The sequence below is a fragment of the Cynocephalus volans genome, chromosome 15, assembly GCF_027409185.1.
Source record: "Cynocephalus volans isolate mCynVol1 chromosome 15, mCynVol1.pri, whole genome shotgun sequence".
In the NCBI taxonomy this organism is placed as follows: domain Eukaryota; kingdom Metazoa; phylum Chordata; class Mammalia; order Dermoptera; family Cynocephalidae; genus Cynocephalus; species Cynocephalus volans.
Window position 1 is genome coordinate 52,633,010 of NC_084474.1, and position 20,900 is coordinate 52,653,909.

General features: G+C 39.7%; 1 protein-coding gene across 1 annotated transcript in view; it reads left to right on the plus strand.

The window, feature by feature from the left end:
- DPYS (dihydropyrimidinase) overlaps nt 1–20,900 on the plus strand; it is a 73,975-nt gene that overhangs the window by 28,838 nt on the left and 24,237 nt on the right. The window contains exons 5-7 of the mRNA XM_063079829.1: nt 2,197–2,353; nt 3,478–3,619; nt 5,565–5,707. Coding sequence (XP_062935899.1) covers nt 2,197–2,353; nt 3,478–3,619; nt 5,565–5,707 — 442 coding nt within the window. The remainder of the gene's footprint in view (nt 1–2,196; nt 2,354–3,477; nt 3,620–5,564; nt 5,708–20,900) is intronic.

Below are 20,900 nucleotides of genomic sequence, written 5' to 3' on the forward strand. Positions count from 1 at the left end.
AGATTTAGAAATGCATGCTCTTTACCAAGAAATGAAAAATGGTGCTTCTCCTAATAACGTAGTACGTGCCATATGATATTAGAATACCAGGATTCTAATTCTGGCTCCACCACTGATTATAGGTATGTCTTGGGCAAATTAGGTAGTCCCATTGAGCGTCAATTTCCTAATCTGTCAAACCAGCACACAGGTTGTTACGAAGATCCAATGAGACAGTACATGAGAACTTTGCAAACTACATAATCCTACACATATGTTAGCTATTTTTATTGTTACTTTATTTTTAGCCCAAATCTAACCAAACCCACAATTATGCTGAATTATCTAGTTTGATTATCCAATTTATGGATTATCCAGGCCTTCTGTATTTTTTCCCTTTTTTTGTTCTTGCATACTTTTTAGTCCTTTGAAAATGTCTTAGAACCATTGTGAGATGGGGGAAGAGCGGTTAGGAATTTTTTACTTTTTAATTTTAATTTTAATTTTTTATATTTACAGAAGCTTAATGGGGAGAAAGTTGAAAATAGCCCAGTTAATAAAGAGCTTGATGTATACACTAAAAAAGTGGTGTCACTTCTAAAAGAGCTAAGCCCTTCTGAGGAAATTACCTGTCATCTGGTTTCAGAACAGTCCTGGCAGATTCCTGGTAGCTGCTGACACTTTTAATTTTTCCTGAGAGCTATTAAAACTGTAGAACTTTCAGGATGGTATTGCCACATCACCTTGATGGGCCGAATGATTGAAGAGAACATGTGATAAGGATATTTTCTCTATGATGAAGCACCACAAAAATCCTGAGCTGGCAACTCATAAAGTGGTTGCAGATCAAGTCTCTGAGTTTTAATTGTCCAAGCAACTATAGGTTCTCTTGGAATAGGAAGGTCTCTTTGTACTTGCAAATGGAATATTGTGTCCATCTTCCTATCTCTCCAGCAGATAGTACATTACCTCTTAGTTCACTAAAAATGATCGTTGCTTATTTTATATGCCAGAAGAGTTGCTAATGGTGTTTCCCCTTTTCTGGGAGCAGTGCAGTAAGAACCAGGAGGGGGATGGGATTTATCTGGTATATGTGCCTCGTGGAAGCCAGGAATCTTAGCAGTGCCTAAATCCCTAGAGGATAGCTCTTATTGGTCATGGTTTGATACTTGGCCACTTAAGAAGTGACGTTCCCAGGCTTCTATAAGCCTTGCTTTCATGGCTGTTCAATGTCCCAGGCTAGCTAGAGGAAGATGGCTAGTTCGGGGGAGAAATGATCTGTGAGGTAATAGCATAGTACATTCTAATTTAATACAACTCAGGCAGCCAGTGGCTATCCACTGTCAGTACTATCTGAGGAAATCAATTAATTTCAGTTACATGTCAGGATTTTAACCAAAAGTTGGCATCAGATTAACCAGCGTGAACTAATTTGGTATGCCAGCATCAGGTTGATGTCAGCAAATCTATTGTTCTGACAAATGCTAATGAGGGATGGGATTCTGATTTTAAATTCAAATTCACTATACACTGTTAACTTTTATAACATTGTGTGATTTTGATGGCCTCATTTGCATGATTTTTAAAATATGTATTTCTGGCTATAATTTTAATATCTGAGTGTTCTTTTATCTAATATAAAATTTTTTCAGGAGGTTTTTTTAAGGGTGTGAAAAGGTTATTGATCTATTTGCAACAGAGATGCATGTGGTTGAATTTCATATGATCTATATGAGTCTGTCATCAGGGTAGTATAGCATAAAAGTTAGGAACACTGGGGTCAGAATGCCTGGGTTTAAATCCTACCTTCTGCACTCTGTGCGGAGTGTCTGTAATGTAACTGTAGAGAAGTTATTTAATCTCATAGCTTTATCCTCATCTTTTAATGGAGATAATAATAGCATTTACCTGCAAGGGTTGTTGAGAAGTTTCCATTAGCATGGCACATGTATCAGCCAGCTTTCACTAGGTTATGCTGCAATAACAGTGGATCTAAAACATGAATGGCTTACAACTACAGAGATTTATTTCTCATCTATATTTGTGTTCATCATGGACTTTTAAATACTGTTCCCAAAAGTAAATTATAGTTTGGGATTCTGCTAAATTATCGATATTATCCTCTGCTATAGCTGAGAAGACTAATATTTATGTGTTTGTCATATTGTCCTTTCAAGAGCAAATTAAGGTGCTGAATGCTTCCTTTAAACTTTGCAGGGAAGGTGGTCTATGGAGAACCCATAGCAGCAAGTCTCGGCACAGACGGCACTCACTACTGGCATAAAGACTGGAGCCATGCAGCCCACCACGTCATGGGTCCACCCCTGAGACCGGACCCTTCAACACCCAACTTTCTCATGAATCTATTGGCTAAGTAATCATTTAGCACATGGCTGGGAAGTGTTTTTCCAAAAGAAGGTGTTTTTTGAGTCTCAGGTTTGGGTGGAAGAGAGCTTGTCCAACCATGTGGGCCTTCCTTTGACCTCCCAGTATTTTATTCTACTTGTTGACAGGCCCTGAGCAAAAAAACCCTCGCTTAATTATGTTATGTTGTCAAAACCTCTCCTGGACACAGAGAAATCAGATCATTTTTATGGAAATTTTATTCTCTTGAATTTTTTCCATTTTTTGTTGCCCAGAGCCAGGACTCCTTTATTATTCCTTATTTTTATCAGAATATTCTTGATTTTTTTCTATGCTGATATAATCCAGGAACCAGATTATTGTGTAGGTAACTCTGTTACTTTATGGGAGGATATGATCATTTTTTCTTGAGAATTACACCATTCGTGGACACCCTGATACTCCCCATCCACAGATACTCAGATTTAAGCTAGTAAAGAGTTTTCCATAATAGACTGTACACTGTACACTTGCCCCTCCTTTCAGCTTTTTCCTTCACGCTTCTACATCCCTAAGATTATTCACAAGTCAAAGCAGTCCTGTCCCTGATGACATCAGCATCCTCAGCCAATCTCATTCCTCTGTTCATCACAGCATGCCTGGCTGGCCAGGGGTTGTCCTGGAGGACCTGCCTTCATTCACATAGATCATCATGGTGATATCTTTTAGACTATCCATGATTGTTGGTTCATGTAAATTTCAGTTACATGAACTACTCTGCTCACAAGGAATTCTCACTTACATTATTGTTAGCAATAGAGTTATTGTCATCAAGTACATTTAACTATCAATGTCTAGATGAAAAACGGAGTCTGGGATAAGCTCGTAATCAAAGAGCCAGTAAGTGATGGAGCTGAGCCTAGAACCCAGGCCTTCTAACCCATCATCCTGAGTCACGCTTCTAGTAAGTGTGTTCTCTAGACGTGCTCCCTAGAATAAAGACAGGAGAGGGGTGACATATGCACTTGAAAAAGCCACTCATTCACCATTGTATTGCTCTGACTTTCAGGTGAGATTGGGAAATGTTCTGGTGGTTTCCTCCTACCATATTCAATCTATTCACCCTCATCACTCTTGTGTTTTTTTCTTTTACAGTGATGATCTAACCACAACAGGGACTGACCACTGCACTTTCAACACCTGCCAGAAAGCTCTTGGGAAAGATGATTTTACTAAGATCCCCAATGGGGTGAACGGTGTTGAGGATCGGATGTCAGTAATATGGGAAAAAGGCGTGGTGGGTTTCACAGGCTCCAACCTTGTTTTACCTAGTTCTTCAGCCAGGATCTTACCTGTACCTCCTTTTCATGAAATCTTTGTAGATGTCCCTTTTTAAAGAACGCTTGGATATTATGTTTTAAATCACTGTATGAAGTCACATAAAGAATAACTCAAAGTCTAGAAAAAAGGATTTTAAAAATTCCCATTACTAAAACATTTCTCCCTGAGGATGGAGAAGAATCGAATGACTAAACGTCCCTGTGTTAATGTGTCCAGCCAGGTGACTTGCATAGTTGTAAAGATCACAAGGGAGACTTGCCTGGTTAGACCTGAGGTCCCTGCTGTCAACCCCTTCTGATCCTTCTCCCAGGATCCCTCCCTCATGTGACACATCAATCATATCTCACACTGCAGAACTCTCACTATTTTTCCCCTGCATGTACCACCCACTTCTAACTCTAATTATTCACCAAGTCTTGTCAATCTTATTTCCAGAATGCCTTCTTGTTTCCGTCTTCATATTGACTAGTTTAGTTGGAGTCCCAAGTTTTGTTTGGACAAGTGCAGTAGTCTCACAGCTTGTGTCCCTGTCCCTAGTCTCTCACCTGCTGCAATCTATTCTATACTCCAGTACCAGGGTTACTATTCAGAAACTAAGCTCTGTTCCTCTCACAAACCCTTTAGTTTTCTCCATTACTTATAGAATGATATTTGAACAATTAATTTACCTACAGGAATCTTCAAAACATCTCTACAGCCCTATCTTCTGCCCAATTCCTTCCCACCCCCTCTTCTTCCACCCTAACTCCAACCATCACAGATGAATTCTCTTCTCTTTCTCTTTGCTTAGATTTTCTTGAACTTGTGTTATTAGGTTGAGGATCTTCATTACAGCAGATTTTCATAATCTATTGTGGTTCTTAGGCATATAAATGGCTGTAGAGTGAATGAATATTTCTTAATAACATACAGAAAACCATGTTATTTTCTGAAACATTAAAGTTTACTTATGGGAATATTACTTTTAGGACATGAATCTTAATTATTTTTGAGGCAGAGGCCCTTTGATAATTTATTATTTTTTTTAAAAAGATGACCGGTAAGGGGATCTTAACCCTTGACTTGGTGTTGTCAGCACCACGCTCAGCCAGTGAGCCAACCGGCCATCCCTATATGGGATCCAAACCTGTGGCCTTGGTGTTATCAGCACCACACTCTCCCGAGTGAGCCACGGGCCGGCCCCCCTTTGATAATTAAATATACATTAAGGATACCCTTACCATGTAAATGTCCATAGGGATAAACCTTCAACACTTTTTAAAAGAAAGTGTAGAGGGACTACATCCCTCCAAAGTCTGTCTATATTAAAATCTCTTGCAATAGACTCTCCACAATTGTCGGTTCATGTAAATTTCAGTTGCATAAAATTGAAATTCTTGAGTCAACTTTTCATTTTTCTAAAAGCATTGTCACCTGTCTTAAAAGTGTTGTCAACTATCTTATTTTAACTCTGTGATATTCTATCTAATGTCTACATGATCATCTCATAAATCACAGGTCTGCAATAAATAAGGCAGATCATAAATGTAGTAGGTGGTGGTGGGGGTAAACTTTAAATGAAAATTTAAAATACCATTGCCATCATTTAGCTGTCATCTGTAGCAATCGCGTGTGATTCTGGGAAGGATGGGAAAAATCAGTGGGAGTGTTTTTTAAGCTGATAGGTTTTTGAAAAGTCACCTTCAGACTTCCATATGTTACCCCGTCATCTCCATCATTGTCATTATGATTGCTTACTACTTACCAGCATCCACACGTGTGGTAAAGCTTCTCAACAGAAGAAATTAGGTGCAGTTCTGTTTGGTTTAAAAGATGCAAATCTTGTGCTTTTACTGGTAGGAGATTTTTTTAGTATTTGATCAGTAGAACAAACGCATTTTCTTTTTTGAATTGTTTAACAGCACAGTGGTAAAATGGACGAAAACCGATTCGTAGCAGTTACCAGCACAAATGCAGCTAAAATCTTTAATCTCTATCCAAGAAAAGGAAGAATAGCTGTAGGATCAGACGCTGACATTGTGATTTGGGACCCAAAAGCCACAAGGTAAGTCTAAGTTTTTGTTTCCTTGGCTTCACCATGGAGAAAAAGCACTAACTTGCAAAGGAATTATGCTTTGGCCTTAATCAACCATTTCTTATTAGGTGATTTATTTAGCCATGCTCAGGTGTTTTGAGCCTTTGCACAAGGTAAAGGTTTTGACGTACAAATATCCCTTTGTTTTTCTTGGCACAGAAGATGCAAAGGTTGTGTTGCATTCTCTGGAAATGGAGATGTATATAAAACCAACATGAATTTCCCACTTCAGTGCCTGGCAAACACCCAAATTCACATGGAGGAAAGGTACAGAGCAATGAAGAAAATAAAAGGCTTAGTTTGAAAAGAGCTGGATTAAAAACTCAAAATAATTACAGCCTTCTTAAAGCTTTCAGAAAAAAAAAAAAATTTCCAACACAAAGGACATCACTTTCAGTTAGCCCGATTTTCCAATTGAGTTCATCTTGAGCCTATCATTCCCAGTAGACTTTAGCTTTTTGTTTCCAATTCCCATAATTCTCTATTAATATTGCAGGCCTGGCAAATTCCACTAACACAGAAAAGCATTCAGTAGAGGCTGAAGATGTTAATTTCTCCTTATAGGATGTTAGCACAGACAGCACCTGCATCCTGATTTGTGTTTGTCATAAACTTTGCAGCTGTAATGGAGAAAATCCCACATACTTTCACATTTTATGTGTTTATGTGTGTGTGTAAACAGGAATACAATAGGCCCTTCTGCCTCTATAGTATAGGCATTTATTCAAAACTCTTGGGTTTTTTATTGTAGTAAGCAAAAGTCTATAGTTTTTGGAGGGATGATATTGTCATGAAGACCCAGTTTCAATTTAAGTGCTCCTGAGCTACCCTTTGGGAAAAAGATGGCCATTTGAAGCACTAAGCTACTGTTGTCACTGTGAGCCTAAAAACAAGCCCCAGATGGTCTCTCAGAAAATACTTGTCCTTTTGTGCTTGACACTGTCCTCTGGGTACTCATTGTCCCCATCTAGGGACCAATTCACATGGTTGGCAGGCAAGTTGCCTTTGTGACAACACTTCAGTGAATCATCTCATCACTGGTTTAAGATCTAGGCAAAACCATAAATGGTGATATGAACATCTAATTTACATAAATGTGCTAAGATACCAACTAGACACAACTCAGGGTCTTTGCTATTATGTTAACGAGGAACTAGGTCCATGTAAGGACTAAATACCTGGTTGTCAAATGACCTAGGAGCCTCTCCTTACATAAGAAATGAAAACAAGTGAAACCAAATGTGGGCAACTTCTCTACCTGGCTAGAAAAATTGTACTTGGGAAGGCAATGGAAAAAAAAAAAAAAACAACAAAAACTGTTTGGATTTGGATTGATCTGTGGATGAATTGAGCGTGCTGGATTTACAGAATTCCTGATATTTTAAATATCGTTCAACAGAGGGCTGTTGTACACCCAGCAGGGCCTGCCCAGGGTCATCCTTGCTGTAATTCACACAATTTAGGGTGCTCCAAGGGCTGGGACCATGTAGGTCTTTTGAAATTATTTGTGGCTTGAGGAGATCATGAGATTTAATCCCAAACCTAGAAATTTTCAAAGGGGAGAAAACTATGTGGAAGAAATACTTATAAAAATGATGTTTTTGAAACATAACATCTGTGAGTCATAATAATAATAATTAGTAGTAATTTGTACTTGCACAGCTCTCAGTGGGTTTTAAAAATGCTTTGGTATCTAAAATGTGATTTATAGGTAAGACAAATATAATTACATTATGGCAATGAGAAAAACATAGCTGTCCACAGTAAGTGATAGATTTGATACCAGAACCCTGACCCAGTGGCTTTGACTTTGTAAACTTGTATGTTTTTCATGAGATTCAGTACCATGCTATCTCCTGATGTCAAAGCAGAGCATTTTATATTATACAAGCATACTTCAAAAAGATCATGGAAAAATGGAATTAAAAGATAATACAAATCCTCCCATGAACTTATTAAAGTACCCTCATACTTGATCGTATCCATGTATCCATGTTTTTTTCTTCTAATCAGGACAGCCAGTAACTAAAAGCTTTTTTGGATTTGATTTCATTCCTTATCAATATTGAGGAAAAAATAAAAATACTCTATTGAGTGATGTGACTATCCAGTCTAATTCCTAACAATGTGGAGAGCCTCTGGAGGCCATTGCCTGTGATTCTTCTTTTTAACCCTACACCCGAGTGTCTCCAGCAGGGCTCAGCCGTAGGGGTCCTCCTCGGCTGTTTTAATTGTTAAGGATGACACCAGCTCAGGTATAAAGCACTGTCTTCCTTAGACAACTGGACAAAGAGAAATCACCAGAACCTAAGGTTGTGAATAATTCACTTACTTTATTTACTGCATATTGCTGCTTGGAAGATATTTATAGGCTGTGATTATGCCTCCCTGAGTCATGTTTTTAGACTGAATAAATTTAGACCATTTTCTCATAAGTTTTAGCTACTGATTTTTATAACATTGTTTTGTCCTTCCTTTCCTATGCAGTTGTTTTGAAATACTACATAATGATCCAGATGTAGAGGCTTTGGGATTTTTTTAAAGATATATATATATTACCTGCTTAATTTTGCTCATTTCTAATCTAAGAATGTCTAACTTAAGGTCAAACTAAAAAGCTTCTATGCTTTTAAGTTTTTATCTGTTTCTCTCATCAGTTCTTTAATATTTCTTATATAATACCGGTCCTTCACTTTATACAATAATGATAACAGAAAATTAAATATTTACATTTTCATATATTTATTTATTGGGGGTAAAGATACATGTTTGACATATTTGATACATATTTTAATTATTAGTACTTAGTCTTTATCTACATCTGCTTACAGTGTACACCTAGGTTCTAGGCCTCATGAAAACCAGCACAGGACATGAGCCTAATGTGTAGGTTCTGGTTGCAGCCCCATCAAAGGTCACTTAAAGTCTTTGAATATCTACTCTCTCATACATAAAATGAAATTACTAATAATTGTTATGCCTACTTCATGAGGTTTTTGTTAGAATCACAAGAGATAATACATACGAAAATGCTTTGTAAACCAAGAATATGTTACCCAAGACAAGACATGTATTATTATGGTTATTCTATATTTATCTAGTTTGACTGGTGTCATTTCTTGAAGTGCATTTTTGTTTTTAGGTATCCTCAGCTATTTCGCTTCCTGGTGACCAGGAAGGCAGATGAACCATAAGGTTCTATTTCTCTGACCCTTAGATCCTTTTAAAAAACAAGAGACCTTTTGGTTTTTCTTGTTTTACTGTCTTTTTGGAAATTGGAGAAATCTTATCAAGGTATATTGAATCAATCTAGTCCCCTTTGGTTTTCTATGATTTATTCTGTATCTTGCTTCTTCAACCCTTTAAGAATTTTGTCTCAAAATCAGAATATTCTGCACTCTCACTATTCATCTCTTTCAATGTGAAAATTGCAGAATGTGGGGAAAAGAAGAGAAGGGGCTATTGAGGAGACTTCAAGGAACAGTGAATCTGGAAGAACAGGAGAAAGTGTGTTCACTGTGGTTCACAAAAGAGAGATTATTGCAGAAACTGTATGCTGAGTCCTTATCTGGGTCAATCACAGCACCGGCTTTCTCTATTCTTGGCCTGGTTATTACGAGAAAGTTGCTCATCTGGGCTGGCTGCTCCTGACCAAAATGTATGCTGACGAGCTCAGCTAGGACTTTTCTGATGCACAGCCATATTTTTAGCCTTTTCTAACTGTCCATACATCATCCACAGCTTTCCACTGTCCTTAGACACTAGCCCAGTCTTCGTCATGGTCTGCCTCTTCTTACCCTGCAGACCAAGTTCTATTGAATCCTGCATGTCCACTTGTACCAATCTTGTACCACAACCTTCACTTACTGTCTCATTTATTAATATTCTTGAGGCCTCGTTTCATTTTATAAAATAAATGTTTTATTTTAGAATAGTTTTGGATTTACAGAAAAGCTGCAGAGATATGCAGAGAGTTCCAGTATACCCCACAGCTGGTTTATTATTATCTTACATCAGTATGGTATATTTGTCACAATTAATGAACCAATATTGATATGTTATTATTGACTAGAGTCCATACTTTATTCAGATTGCCTTAATTTTTGTCTAATGTCCTTTCCATTCCCAGGTCCAGATAGTTGTCATGTGTCCTTAGACTCCTCTGACCTGTTACTGGTTCTCTGACTTCATTTGTTTTTAATGACCTCGGCAGTTTTGGAGACTACTGGTCAGGGACTTTGTAGAATGTTCCTCTATTGTGATTTTTGTGATGTTTTTCTCATTTGTAGCCTCGGGTTATGGGTTTTAGGGAGGAAGACTGCAGAAGTAAAACACATTTCCATCACATCCTATGAGGGGCACACGCTATGGATATGACTTATCACTGGTGGTGTTGACCTGGGTCAGCTGGCTGAGGTAGAGTGTGCCAGATTTCTCCACCATACACTTATTTCCCCCTCTTTTCCATATTGCAGTTTTTAGAAGAAAGTCACTGTGCACAGCCCATACTTAAGGAGTGAGCAGTTGTGCTCTAATTTTATGTTTTAATTGATTCCATGTGACCTGGGCCTGGCCCAGTACAAACACTGCAGAAGCACAATAAATGTCATTGCACAGGGCAGCGAGAAGAATGCAGCCTTCCACGCTGCACGGAAGACAGGTGTGACTACGAAACAGCATGACAAGAAATTAGAAATATTGTATTCAGCAACAGCTACGGTGGGGGGGAAAGTAAGAATAGCATTTCCCGCTTCATGCTTTTAACTTATCACAAGTGATCAATAAATGACTTTTGAAAGAAAGAATGAATAAAGATGAATGTAAATAGAAAGGGTTTCCCAAGGACAGGAGGAAGAACTGTTTCTCTGGTCTTATTTTCTTTAAGTGTCCCCTTCATCTGTGAGATTGGGAGCAGTTCATTTGCTGAGCAGAGCTCTTCCAGGGAAGAAATGAGACTGCAGAGAGTTGCCTTTGTGAGCCTCTTCACTGATGAGCTCACTCTGCAGGAGCACCTCATCCTCGAGCCAGCTGATGGCCAAGGCTGTCCAGGAACCAGGCCCTGTCTTTAGGAAGTGGACAGTCTAGGGAGAGGAGATGAGGTATAAAGTCCAGTATTCTCAGTCTAAGAAGGCATGTGTTAAGAATATCACATGAGAGACAGAAACAAGAAGAATGATCAGTCTTGGGTTGGGGCAGTCATCAGTACAAGATCACATAAGACGGGAGAGTAAAGGAAGTGTTTGGCCCTGAGAGTCAAGACTAAACATGGAGGCAAGGCAGACCGAGGCACTGATGGGGGTGGGGGCCTGGGAGGAAGCAGTCAAGGCCAGGGACCACATGAAAGAGAGAACAGGTTCCAGCTGCAGAAGGGAGTGGGGAGGTGAGGAGGTGATGGGCTGTCTCCAGTTCTAGTTTTATTTGTTACAGACAGAGGCGATTTTAAATAGAGCTCACCTTGTGGAGAAGCATTATTCAATCAAATGAATAAATGGATAAATCTAAACTATTTTTTTTTTCTTGCAAGAAATTCCCCCCTTTTATTTTACTTACATGATTTTAATATTAGCTGCAGGCTGGTGATGTTCAGGCTTTCTCTCTGACCACACCACAAGATGTTGGTCAAAATTTCCTTAAATGATTTTAGCAAAAACTATTGTCCAGCTGACTAGTTACTATTTCAAATGAGAGCAGCATGCATTGCACCCCAGATCCTGAAGGTGGCGCCCACAGCCCACATTGAGCGCGGTGGCTCCAACCGGGCCATTGGAGCTGTTATGCAAGAGCAAGCCAGCCTCTAGAGAACGGATGCATTTGCTAATGATTTTTGGCTTCATCCAACATAGATGCTTTCAATTGTTTTATTTCTTGTTACTTATAAATGGCACGTAGAGGTAGGTATGCTTGCCACACAATCTGTAACCTTAAAAATACATGGATGTTGCCAAGGCAGACGAGTGGAGAGAGAAGCAAGACAGCCATGGTTTTTATTTTTTTTTTAAACCTGTAAAGAGTCGGATGATTCTAGCGTGAGGAATGTGACATGTAGTGATGGATGGTGAGAGAGAACTGGGAGTGGGCGTCTGTAGGGAAGGTTTGGACATCCTGATGAAAGATGACCTAAGATGTTATTAGCCTGTAAAAAGTTCCTGCAAAAACCAACTGTATAAGCTCTTCTGTGTCATTGCACAATAAAAATAAACTGCATTTAGTGCAAAGGGAGCATGCACCTTTTTCAGAAGTGAAAGAGTCTGCTGTATTCAGCTTGACGGCTCATTAAGCCAGTGTCTATTGCTTGTGACAGAGGTAAGTGTCCTAACTTCTTGCGTCAAAGCTTCAAATTTAAGAACATATTCCCTATCTAAATGTTTGATCCATTTCTATAGAATATCTTGGTATTTAGAATCAGGAGGAAGAAATCAGGAGCATGATTTTCATGTGGTATCAAGACAGAATCTTGTGGTGTCATGTGGTCAAGACAGAGATCAGCCAAATTGGCCAACTCATTAACAATCTTATTAGAGAGAATGGCATTTCAGTTACTTGCAAGCCCATAGCAGCACCAGTAACTCGTGTTCTGGCAATTTAAGACTATCCTCTGAGCTTCAGTTTTTGGTATTCATTAAATCACACTTAGTTACTATGGAAACTGTCCCTTTTCAGTATTTATGAGCTGCAGGATATCTCACGGAATCTCAAGCACACAAACACACAGCTAACACATTGTGTGCACTGGAACATTTAATGAAGACGTCTAGCTGGACTGTATTCTGCAGAACAGGCATATTTTGCTCACAGTTATGTTAATCTATTATTTTTTTAACTCAATTATAGCAGGTTTTGACCTTGAACACAAGGCATCGTGTTGTCTTTCCTGCTTAATTTTCTTCCCTTTCTCATTGAAGATAGAGATAAGTGAATTTAACTTTATATTCAGTGAAGATAATGGATTGCAGCTTCTGAATGTGCCCTCTGGATTCCAGAGGGGGCTTGTGTGTGAAATCAAGCAAGGGAAGAATGACTTTCATCTGTGGCCAGTGGGGATTGTAGGATGTGGGGAAAAAGAAGAAATGAGGAGCGAGGTGCCCTTTGGCAAATAGTGAAGATTATGGCTTATTGGTATGGCTATATTATCAGTGACTGTTTCATTGAAGCTACTAAGCATTTTCCCTTGAAATTGCACATTGTGTATCACTTGACTAATTTGTACCCTATAATCTTCCTCCACCTAAAAGCAGCACATGCACACACACAGGTACACACTGACACACATGCACATCAGCATGGCAGCCTGCTATTCTGCTTATAAAAGTGGGTCAGCCTGAAGACCCTTCTTTTCATGCCTGGTTGTAAGAGTGTTTATAACTAACTCCTTCCCCAGTCCTCAAACCCACAACCATCCCAGTGCACATTGTGTGGGAGGAGAGGGTGGGAGACATAAGACTTGTCCTCGGTGCACGAGTGGCAATTCAGATGATTTATGCCGTGTTTTTTCACAGCGTTGTCTTGCTTAAGTTCACGGAGGCACACGTGGTGTCAGGACCATTGCTCAAGGTAGTCCAGGTTGTGCTTTTGCACAGCTACAGAAGCACCCTTCACATAGTAGTTACCACGTAGATTTTTACAGTAATTATGACAATTTTCTAGCAGATGACATGACAGCAAAGCACCTTGAGGAATAAGCGTCTTTTGCTAATCCATCCAAAATCCAACCCACCATCTGGGCTATTGGGAGAGCGTAAGCACCAGAGTGTGAAGAGAAAGGCTTTGGGGTTAAATGCCAGCTTTGCCACTTTCTAGCTGGGTATGACCTTGGGAATGTTGCTTAATTTTTATGAATTACAATTTCTTTATTTGTGAAATGGTCATGATGATATTTATTTCATAGCATTGTTGGGAGTGTTTAAGATACTGTACATAAGATGCTTGATACAAGTAGTGGATTGAATTGTGTCCCCCTCAAAGTTTAATGTTTTGGAGGCTGGATCCCCACTGTGACTTTTAAGAGGGTGGGAAATCCTATTATGATAATTAAAAGGTGGGGCCTTGAAGAGGTGATTAAGTTGATGGTTTAATGGTGGTCGTGGGTGTGGTTCTGAAGGCTTTCAAAGGAGAAGGCATGAGGAGCTCTCTCTCTTTCTCTGCTCTGCCTTTTTCTGCCATGTGAGATCCCTGCATTCTGTGAAGCCACCACCAAAGAAGACTCACAGATGTGTTTCCTGGACTTGGGACTTCCCAGCCTCTGAAGCTATAAGCAATAGATTTCATTTCCTTACAAATTACCCACTTCCAGATATTTTGTTATAAGCAACAGAAATGGACTAATATAGTATATAATTATTGTTCAGTAGTGCTTGGCATGTAGCAGGTGGTCAATCAGTAGTAAGTACTAGTTGTTAGTAGCATTAGGTAGTCAATGTTTGGAATGAGTAGGAGCTATTATTAGCTATTGTTGTGATTCAGAAGTCTTTGTAGTAATGACAATTTAGACAGGACCATAAATAGTAGAACTATATTTTATATGAAAACTCCATCTCCCATGTTTTGTTTTGTTTTGTTTTCTTGCATCTCTCCAATTTTTACTGAGAATGACTAAAATTCAGAAGCTTGGGTGGATTCTTTTGGCTAAGATAGCCTGATTAAATTAGGATTCTTAAATGCCCCCAGAGCTGACATCATTAAAAATTATTTGCAGTGAATCTATTTTAAAAAACCACCTAAGATACATTTTGTGACTTTCAGAAGACATTTGCTTTAAAAGTTTCAACTATGCATGAAAAAGGTAGCTTTGCTGATTACATGTGGGTAAAATTTTAACCATTACCTAAGCCAAGTTATTTATTTAAACATGTTCTTATGCAACTGAACCTTTCAAGTGAACTAGAAATGATTTCTGGGGACTTTACTACTAAAAGCTGAATTTTTTGCCAAATTATAAAAGAAAAGCAGCTTAGAAATGAATCACAGTAAACTCATTCTATCATTGATCATTTGCCTTTGCCAGAATAATCACAGTTTATTTTCAGCATTAGGATTGGGCAAAAAATAAGCTCCAAAGGGAGGTTGTATGAAAGACATAGGCTCTCCCAACTAAGCACCTGCTATATTTTTCTTCCTATCTGACATTTATTATGTTTTTCAGTCTTGGGCATTCGCCTATCTTTTCTACGGCTGTATCCCTAGGTTTCAGAACAGTGCCAGCTACATATAGGGGCTCAATAATTATTTGGTGAGTGAATAAAGCAGATACTAATAGTCTTGGACCAGTGAACAAATGTGTGATTTGAAAATTTTGTCTGGACTTCATTTATCTGTTCTTGGAACTGGTTCAAGATCCACGTCTTACATTTTCTTCTCTTTGGGTTAAAAAAAAAAAGAAAGAAAAGGAAAGAATTCTCAGCACTTCTGTCTTCTCCTTCCCCAAATCAGTGCTGGACAAAGAAGCACTCCAGAGCCAGTGGCTCGTTAGCATCACCAGACTTGTCCTTTAGTGTGGCTTAAGCCAGACTGGATCCAACTGTGGGCCAAACAACTCTGTATATTGGTCTCAGACTCACCCCTGATTCTGGCTAGTTATCTTAAAAACATGGACCCTTGGTTATAGAGGAACAAAGACAGAGTGGAAATGGATCAAAGGAAATTAAATATCAGAATCCGAAAAGAATTCCAGAGTCCTTATAGTCTTAACGTACAGCAAAGAGCCCTGGCTTCCTACAAAGACCTTTGGAGAAAGCATCAGTAAAAAGGCGGCCTCCCTTTAGAGGAGGATCACAATGGGGTGTATCTGGAGGCCGCGAGGAATTCAGGGAGGGGCAGTCATTTTGAATGACCTGAGCAAAACCCCCCAACACTTAATTTAAGCTGATTTATCATTTCTTCATTCGTTTTCACTGCTGCGTAGTATTCTGTTTTATGAATATACCGTAATTGATTATATATTTTTTTGCTGGTGGACATTTAAATTGTTTCCAATTTGTCACTGTTTCAGACACTGTATATCTTTGAATACAGGTGTGAGAGTTTTTCTAGGGCATCCATCTGGCCCCAGATTTGTTTTATGTGAAATGCTGTCACATTTTTCCCAGTAGAAACATACAAAATTACTTCATTTTTGTAACTAAATGCATAAATTTCCATCTGTCTCTGTTACATTTTACCTTACCTCATATCTGTTTATTCAGTCAATAAAAACCATGTTAGGCCCCTGCCATCTGCCAGAGACATAGTAGATGGCTGAAGACAGTGATGAGGCATGTTCCCGTTCTGTACCCAGGGTGCTAAGGGCAAGGCCAGCAGAGAGGTGGTGGCTTTTGCTTTTTGCTCCAGTCATTGTTTTTTGAATTGGGATTCCGACATTCTAGGTATTAGCTCTCACTGCCAGAGTAAGCCCACTACTCTGAAAATTCCAGATTTACCCAACCGGAGCCACAGAAACAAAGCCTGTAGGCAGGACTACGGCAGGGGTGGGCCTGGAGCTGGGATATGGGTGGAGGAGGAAGTGTAGACAACTCAGGCTCAGGGCCGCATCCCCTCCCCTGAGGTGACACAACCAAATATTCACCTTTAGACTTGGGTTTGTACCTGCTTTTTTGGTCTTAACGGCACACTGAATCCTTGAAATATAGAATATTGGCACCCATTCAAGACACATGCACATAGACATGTAACTGTTTCCTATCAGTCATAATCTCTGGTTACAGCCACATGTATTTTGTACAAGCATACATGTTGGCCCTTGATTTCCCAACTCTCATTACACAGAAGCTGAGATCCATGAATCCAAGGTCAGTGCTTCCTCACTGTGCTCCAGGGCAACAGATTGCAAGTTCTGTCCTTGGTTACAAGTATGCACTTGGTCTGCACGTGGCACAGATCCCCACAAAACTGCCAGAGCTCCTGGATGCCAGTTCTGAGCACATTCTGTTGGCAGTGGGGCTTCTTTGGACACCAGAGGACAGCTGACTTTTTAGTTGAAATGATTTCATGTGCCTGCAGAACACCCCTCCCAAAAGAGTGGCCTGTGCAAACCAGAGAGAGCCTGGGAAGGAGAGTCAGGGTACATTAGGTTTATCTTGCAGCTGCAACTGGAATCACATTAAACCTATTGCCTAATTTCCTTTGTCTAACTTGATTTCTCTTTGGCTGGGAGGCAAATGGATCAATATTGTTTTTTATACTGAGGTTATGTTGCCTGAAGGAAATTTTCCATCGGTTCGCTGTGCCTGCCTTCAACCCTGTAATTGGTACCGTGAGCTGTCTGGGCAAAGAGCAGCCTCCCCATCTGTGCGGAGCCCATGACAGGGCCTTCTGGAGGGGGTCGCAGGGCCAACCATCTCAGGACCGAGCTTGGCATTTATGCTGGGGCTTTCTGCATATGTTGCTCTGGCTATCTTCTAGTATAGATAGCTTTGTTTTATTTTGTCTTTCCTGGGAAGCCCTTTTCTTACTGCCTTTTCTCTAGATCTTTTTCTATATTTGCAATGCTCTCTGCTTCTGCAGAACATCTTTCTTTACATTCCTGTTACATTTGCTTCCTGTCAGCCCCACCACCAGCACCCCACCCCATCCATGATTCAGCCCTTTTCTTCTCACCAGGGGAGGGAAATGTTCATACTCTGCTCTCAGTTCTATTCTCCTACCAGGAGTTTAAGGAAAGCTAATAATGAGAGGGCGATTTACCCCCCCCCCCCAAAAAAATGGAGCATTTATCTGTGTGGAAGGTTTGCTGCATTCCTCACACGATGGGGGAGAAAAAGAGTATTAATCAGTTGTCTATACGTGTATACTTATCACGTGTTCACCATGTATAAGAAATGTACAAGACATTGCTGAGTACTGTGGGGGACATAAATATAAGGTGTAACACCTGCCATCAATGAGGCTGTGTTTTGGTTGAACAGACAAGATATAAACATGGGAAAGGATAAATAACGTTTGGAAGAGAAAAATAAAAACAATTCAACACATCCGTACAAGAGATGAGTGAGGGCTCATATTCTTGACAAACGAGTGCTCCAAACAGTTGTCCTGAGTTAAGGTCATCTGTAAAGACTTCACAGAAGACCAGTTTGGGCTTGGGAAAGGGCTTTGAGCTAACCAAATCCTTGGATGTAGCTCTGGATAAGTAGACAGGGGGCAGCGAAGCCATCCAGATGGAGAAATCAGGGTAAATGAGAGAAAATGGGAAAGACATATTCAAGGAATAATGAAAACACTGCAGAGCAGAGGGGCCTGGATGGCAAGGACTTGCAGATAAGAGTAGTCCTGGCCAGACTTCCAAGGGCTTTGAATATTAGATTAAAGTCTAGAAGATTTTCTGGGAGGCAGCATGAGCTGTTGAATGTCTCTGGGTGAGGATTTGAGTGGATCTAAATCTGTACTTCCCCATCTTTACGTGGCACAGGTAGAAAATGGCATTATTTGTGGAGTGTCCAGTGGTAAAGAGAAGGGGATGGAGACTGAGAAGAGGATGTAGCACAATCAACTCATCCTGGTCTGCCCAGGACTTTCCCAGTTTCAGCACTGAAAGTCCCGTGCCCTTGGAAACTCCCTTGGTCTTAGATTACACTGTGACTGGTTGTCACCCTAAGAGGATGCCTTTTGTCAAAGGCAACTAGACTCAGAGCTCTACCCACACCTGGTCACCCTGGCGTCGGAGAATTTCGATCTTGCACGTAGGCTCATCACTGGGGAAATCTGATTAAATAGTATTTTAGGGTGGTGAGTGTATAGGAATGGTTGGTGTCAGGGAGAATGGTCAGGAGGCTGTTGTTGGAGTCTGGCTTGAGGGAATAAGAACTCAGACAAGATGAAGGCATAGGAAATGAAAAAAAGGAGTTGATTAAAGAGAATTTTCTCAGGAGAAAAATTCCTCCTCAACAGCTTGGTGTAAGATTGGAAATGGAGTGAGGAAGAGGAGTCAGGAGTGACTGCAAAACAGCTGCAGCTTTGTTCATTTATGATCCAAGCATTTATTGAGCACCAGTTGGGTGTAATACATTGTACTCAAAGTTCAGTGAAAACATTTCTTACCATAAAGGAACTTATGGTCTCATTGGACAGATAAGAAACACCCCAAATAACTCAAATAACTATAATATAAGGTAAAAGATCACAGTAAGTGTGTCTCAGTGGTTATGGCGCATGGCATTTAGAGCCCAGGTAGGTAACTGGATTCGAATCACAACTGTGCCAATACCAGCTGCATGACCTTGGCCAGGTCCACATTTATTTAAGAATGCTTTGATTCTAAGGTACTCTTCCTGATGGTATGGAAGAGTGGCCTCAGGGGAAGACTCATGTAATTTCTTGGTGTTAGATCCTTTATCTAGGTTTCATAGTAAGGGGTCACTTATAATTTTTTTTTTCTATTTTAAAACCAAATTTTTGATTATTTCCATTGGATGAATTACTAAAAGCGGAATTAATATATCAAAAGCTACCATCTTTTGATATAGCACAATCTTTTTTCCCTTTGGTTTTTGCTACTTTTGCCGGTAAAACTATTACCTTTTATCTATAAATTGCATATATTTAAGAAGTAAGGAAGTTGAACACTTTTTCATGTTTATTAGTCATTGGATGTTGTTTTGTTTTGTTTGTTTTCCCCTTATGAAGAAATATCTATTCATGCTCTTTGTTCATTTTCCTTTTGGTAACATAATATTAATTGTATCTTTATTTAAATAGTCTGTCACTTTTCCTGCATACTCCCCAAGGTTCTTTTGAGAAATAAATGTTGCAGTTACATGAAAGTGCTTTTGTATAAACTGTAAAGCACCATTTGGGTGTCACTATTATTGAAACATTGACTTTGTTCACTGAGATATGTCAGAATCATGTTTATAACAAAGAGGTCCTTGCAAGTTCAGAAACAGAGTGATTAGTGTGTGAGCTTCATGGGGTCGGAGGCTTCCATCTGTTTTGTTCACTGCTGCATCTCCAGCACCTAGGATAGTGCCTGGCACGGAGTAGGTGATTCAGTAAATACGTGTTAAATGAAGGAGTGTACAATAAACCCATAGACGGAAAGGGATTGTCTACATTTTTTCACCAAGATGACTTCTCCATTTTACTTTCTTTTTTGCCTCAAGCCAAAAGTGAATAGGGTAGTCTATAGGTGGTTGGCCAGAGCTGTGAAATGGTGGTCTTAAAACTCTGGACTTAGGAAACCCATTTCTTAAAACCTAACTTTCTTTATGGTAAAATCATAAGCCTAATTAGTAATTCTACCTCATTTATTTAAGTGAAAAAACAAAAGACAAAAAGAGTTTAATGACCCAAGAATTGTTGTCACTGGTAAATACCCGCAGGGTCCTTGTCTATTGTGAATGCGGAAAGAAACACGAGGGCGGGTGGGGGGGGGGATCGAACATTCAACAGAAAAGAGTTCTGTTTGGTTTGCACAAGCCAGGAGCAGAGGCTGTTCTCACAACACAGACCAAGCTCCCCAACAGAGGAGAGTTACAGCTTTTAAGGATCTAGCTATGGGAGTTTGTACATATTTAACAAGGGATTGGGTTATTCCTGTGCATATTCAAGTGGGGGTGAGCGCCCACGCCTAGTGTGGCCTCGTGTATGTTACATATGACCCATGTAAGCATTAAAATGAAGGGGGTTTGGCCTTAGGTTGTCAAAAGGTAAAGTTAGGGGCAGGCTTGGGGCTAGCTCACAAACTCCCTGGTCCACCAGCCTCAGTTGCTATCACAGAGTTGCATTCTCACCCCATCAGAATTGTGGAATGAAAGGGAGGAAAGCAAAAAAACTGATTTAGGGAGAGAAATGAGTGAAGGGAGTAGCTCTTAATCAAAGAGGAGTGGGGGTTGGTATCTCTCAGACCCAAGTTGTCACTTCATTTTTAATTTACCAGCATTTCTAATTCCTAAATATTTGGCAGACCTACTACTCTTCCCATGCCTCCTTTATTATTATTCTGGTACCTGTAAGAATAGATTGTACACAAGGTCTAAAAGAAAACATGACAGTATGTCTTAAAATTGACTCATTCTTTGGATGCTTACTTGTGGGGAAAGGTTTTGTATAGAAATTTATGCTGATGAGTATAAAATCTCCTATATGGACCTAAATTCAACTACAGCAGGTGCCTGGTACCATCTCTTTTCTAAAGTTTTTCTGTTCCATTTTTATCCCTTATTATCCTACCTTA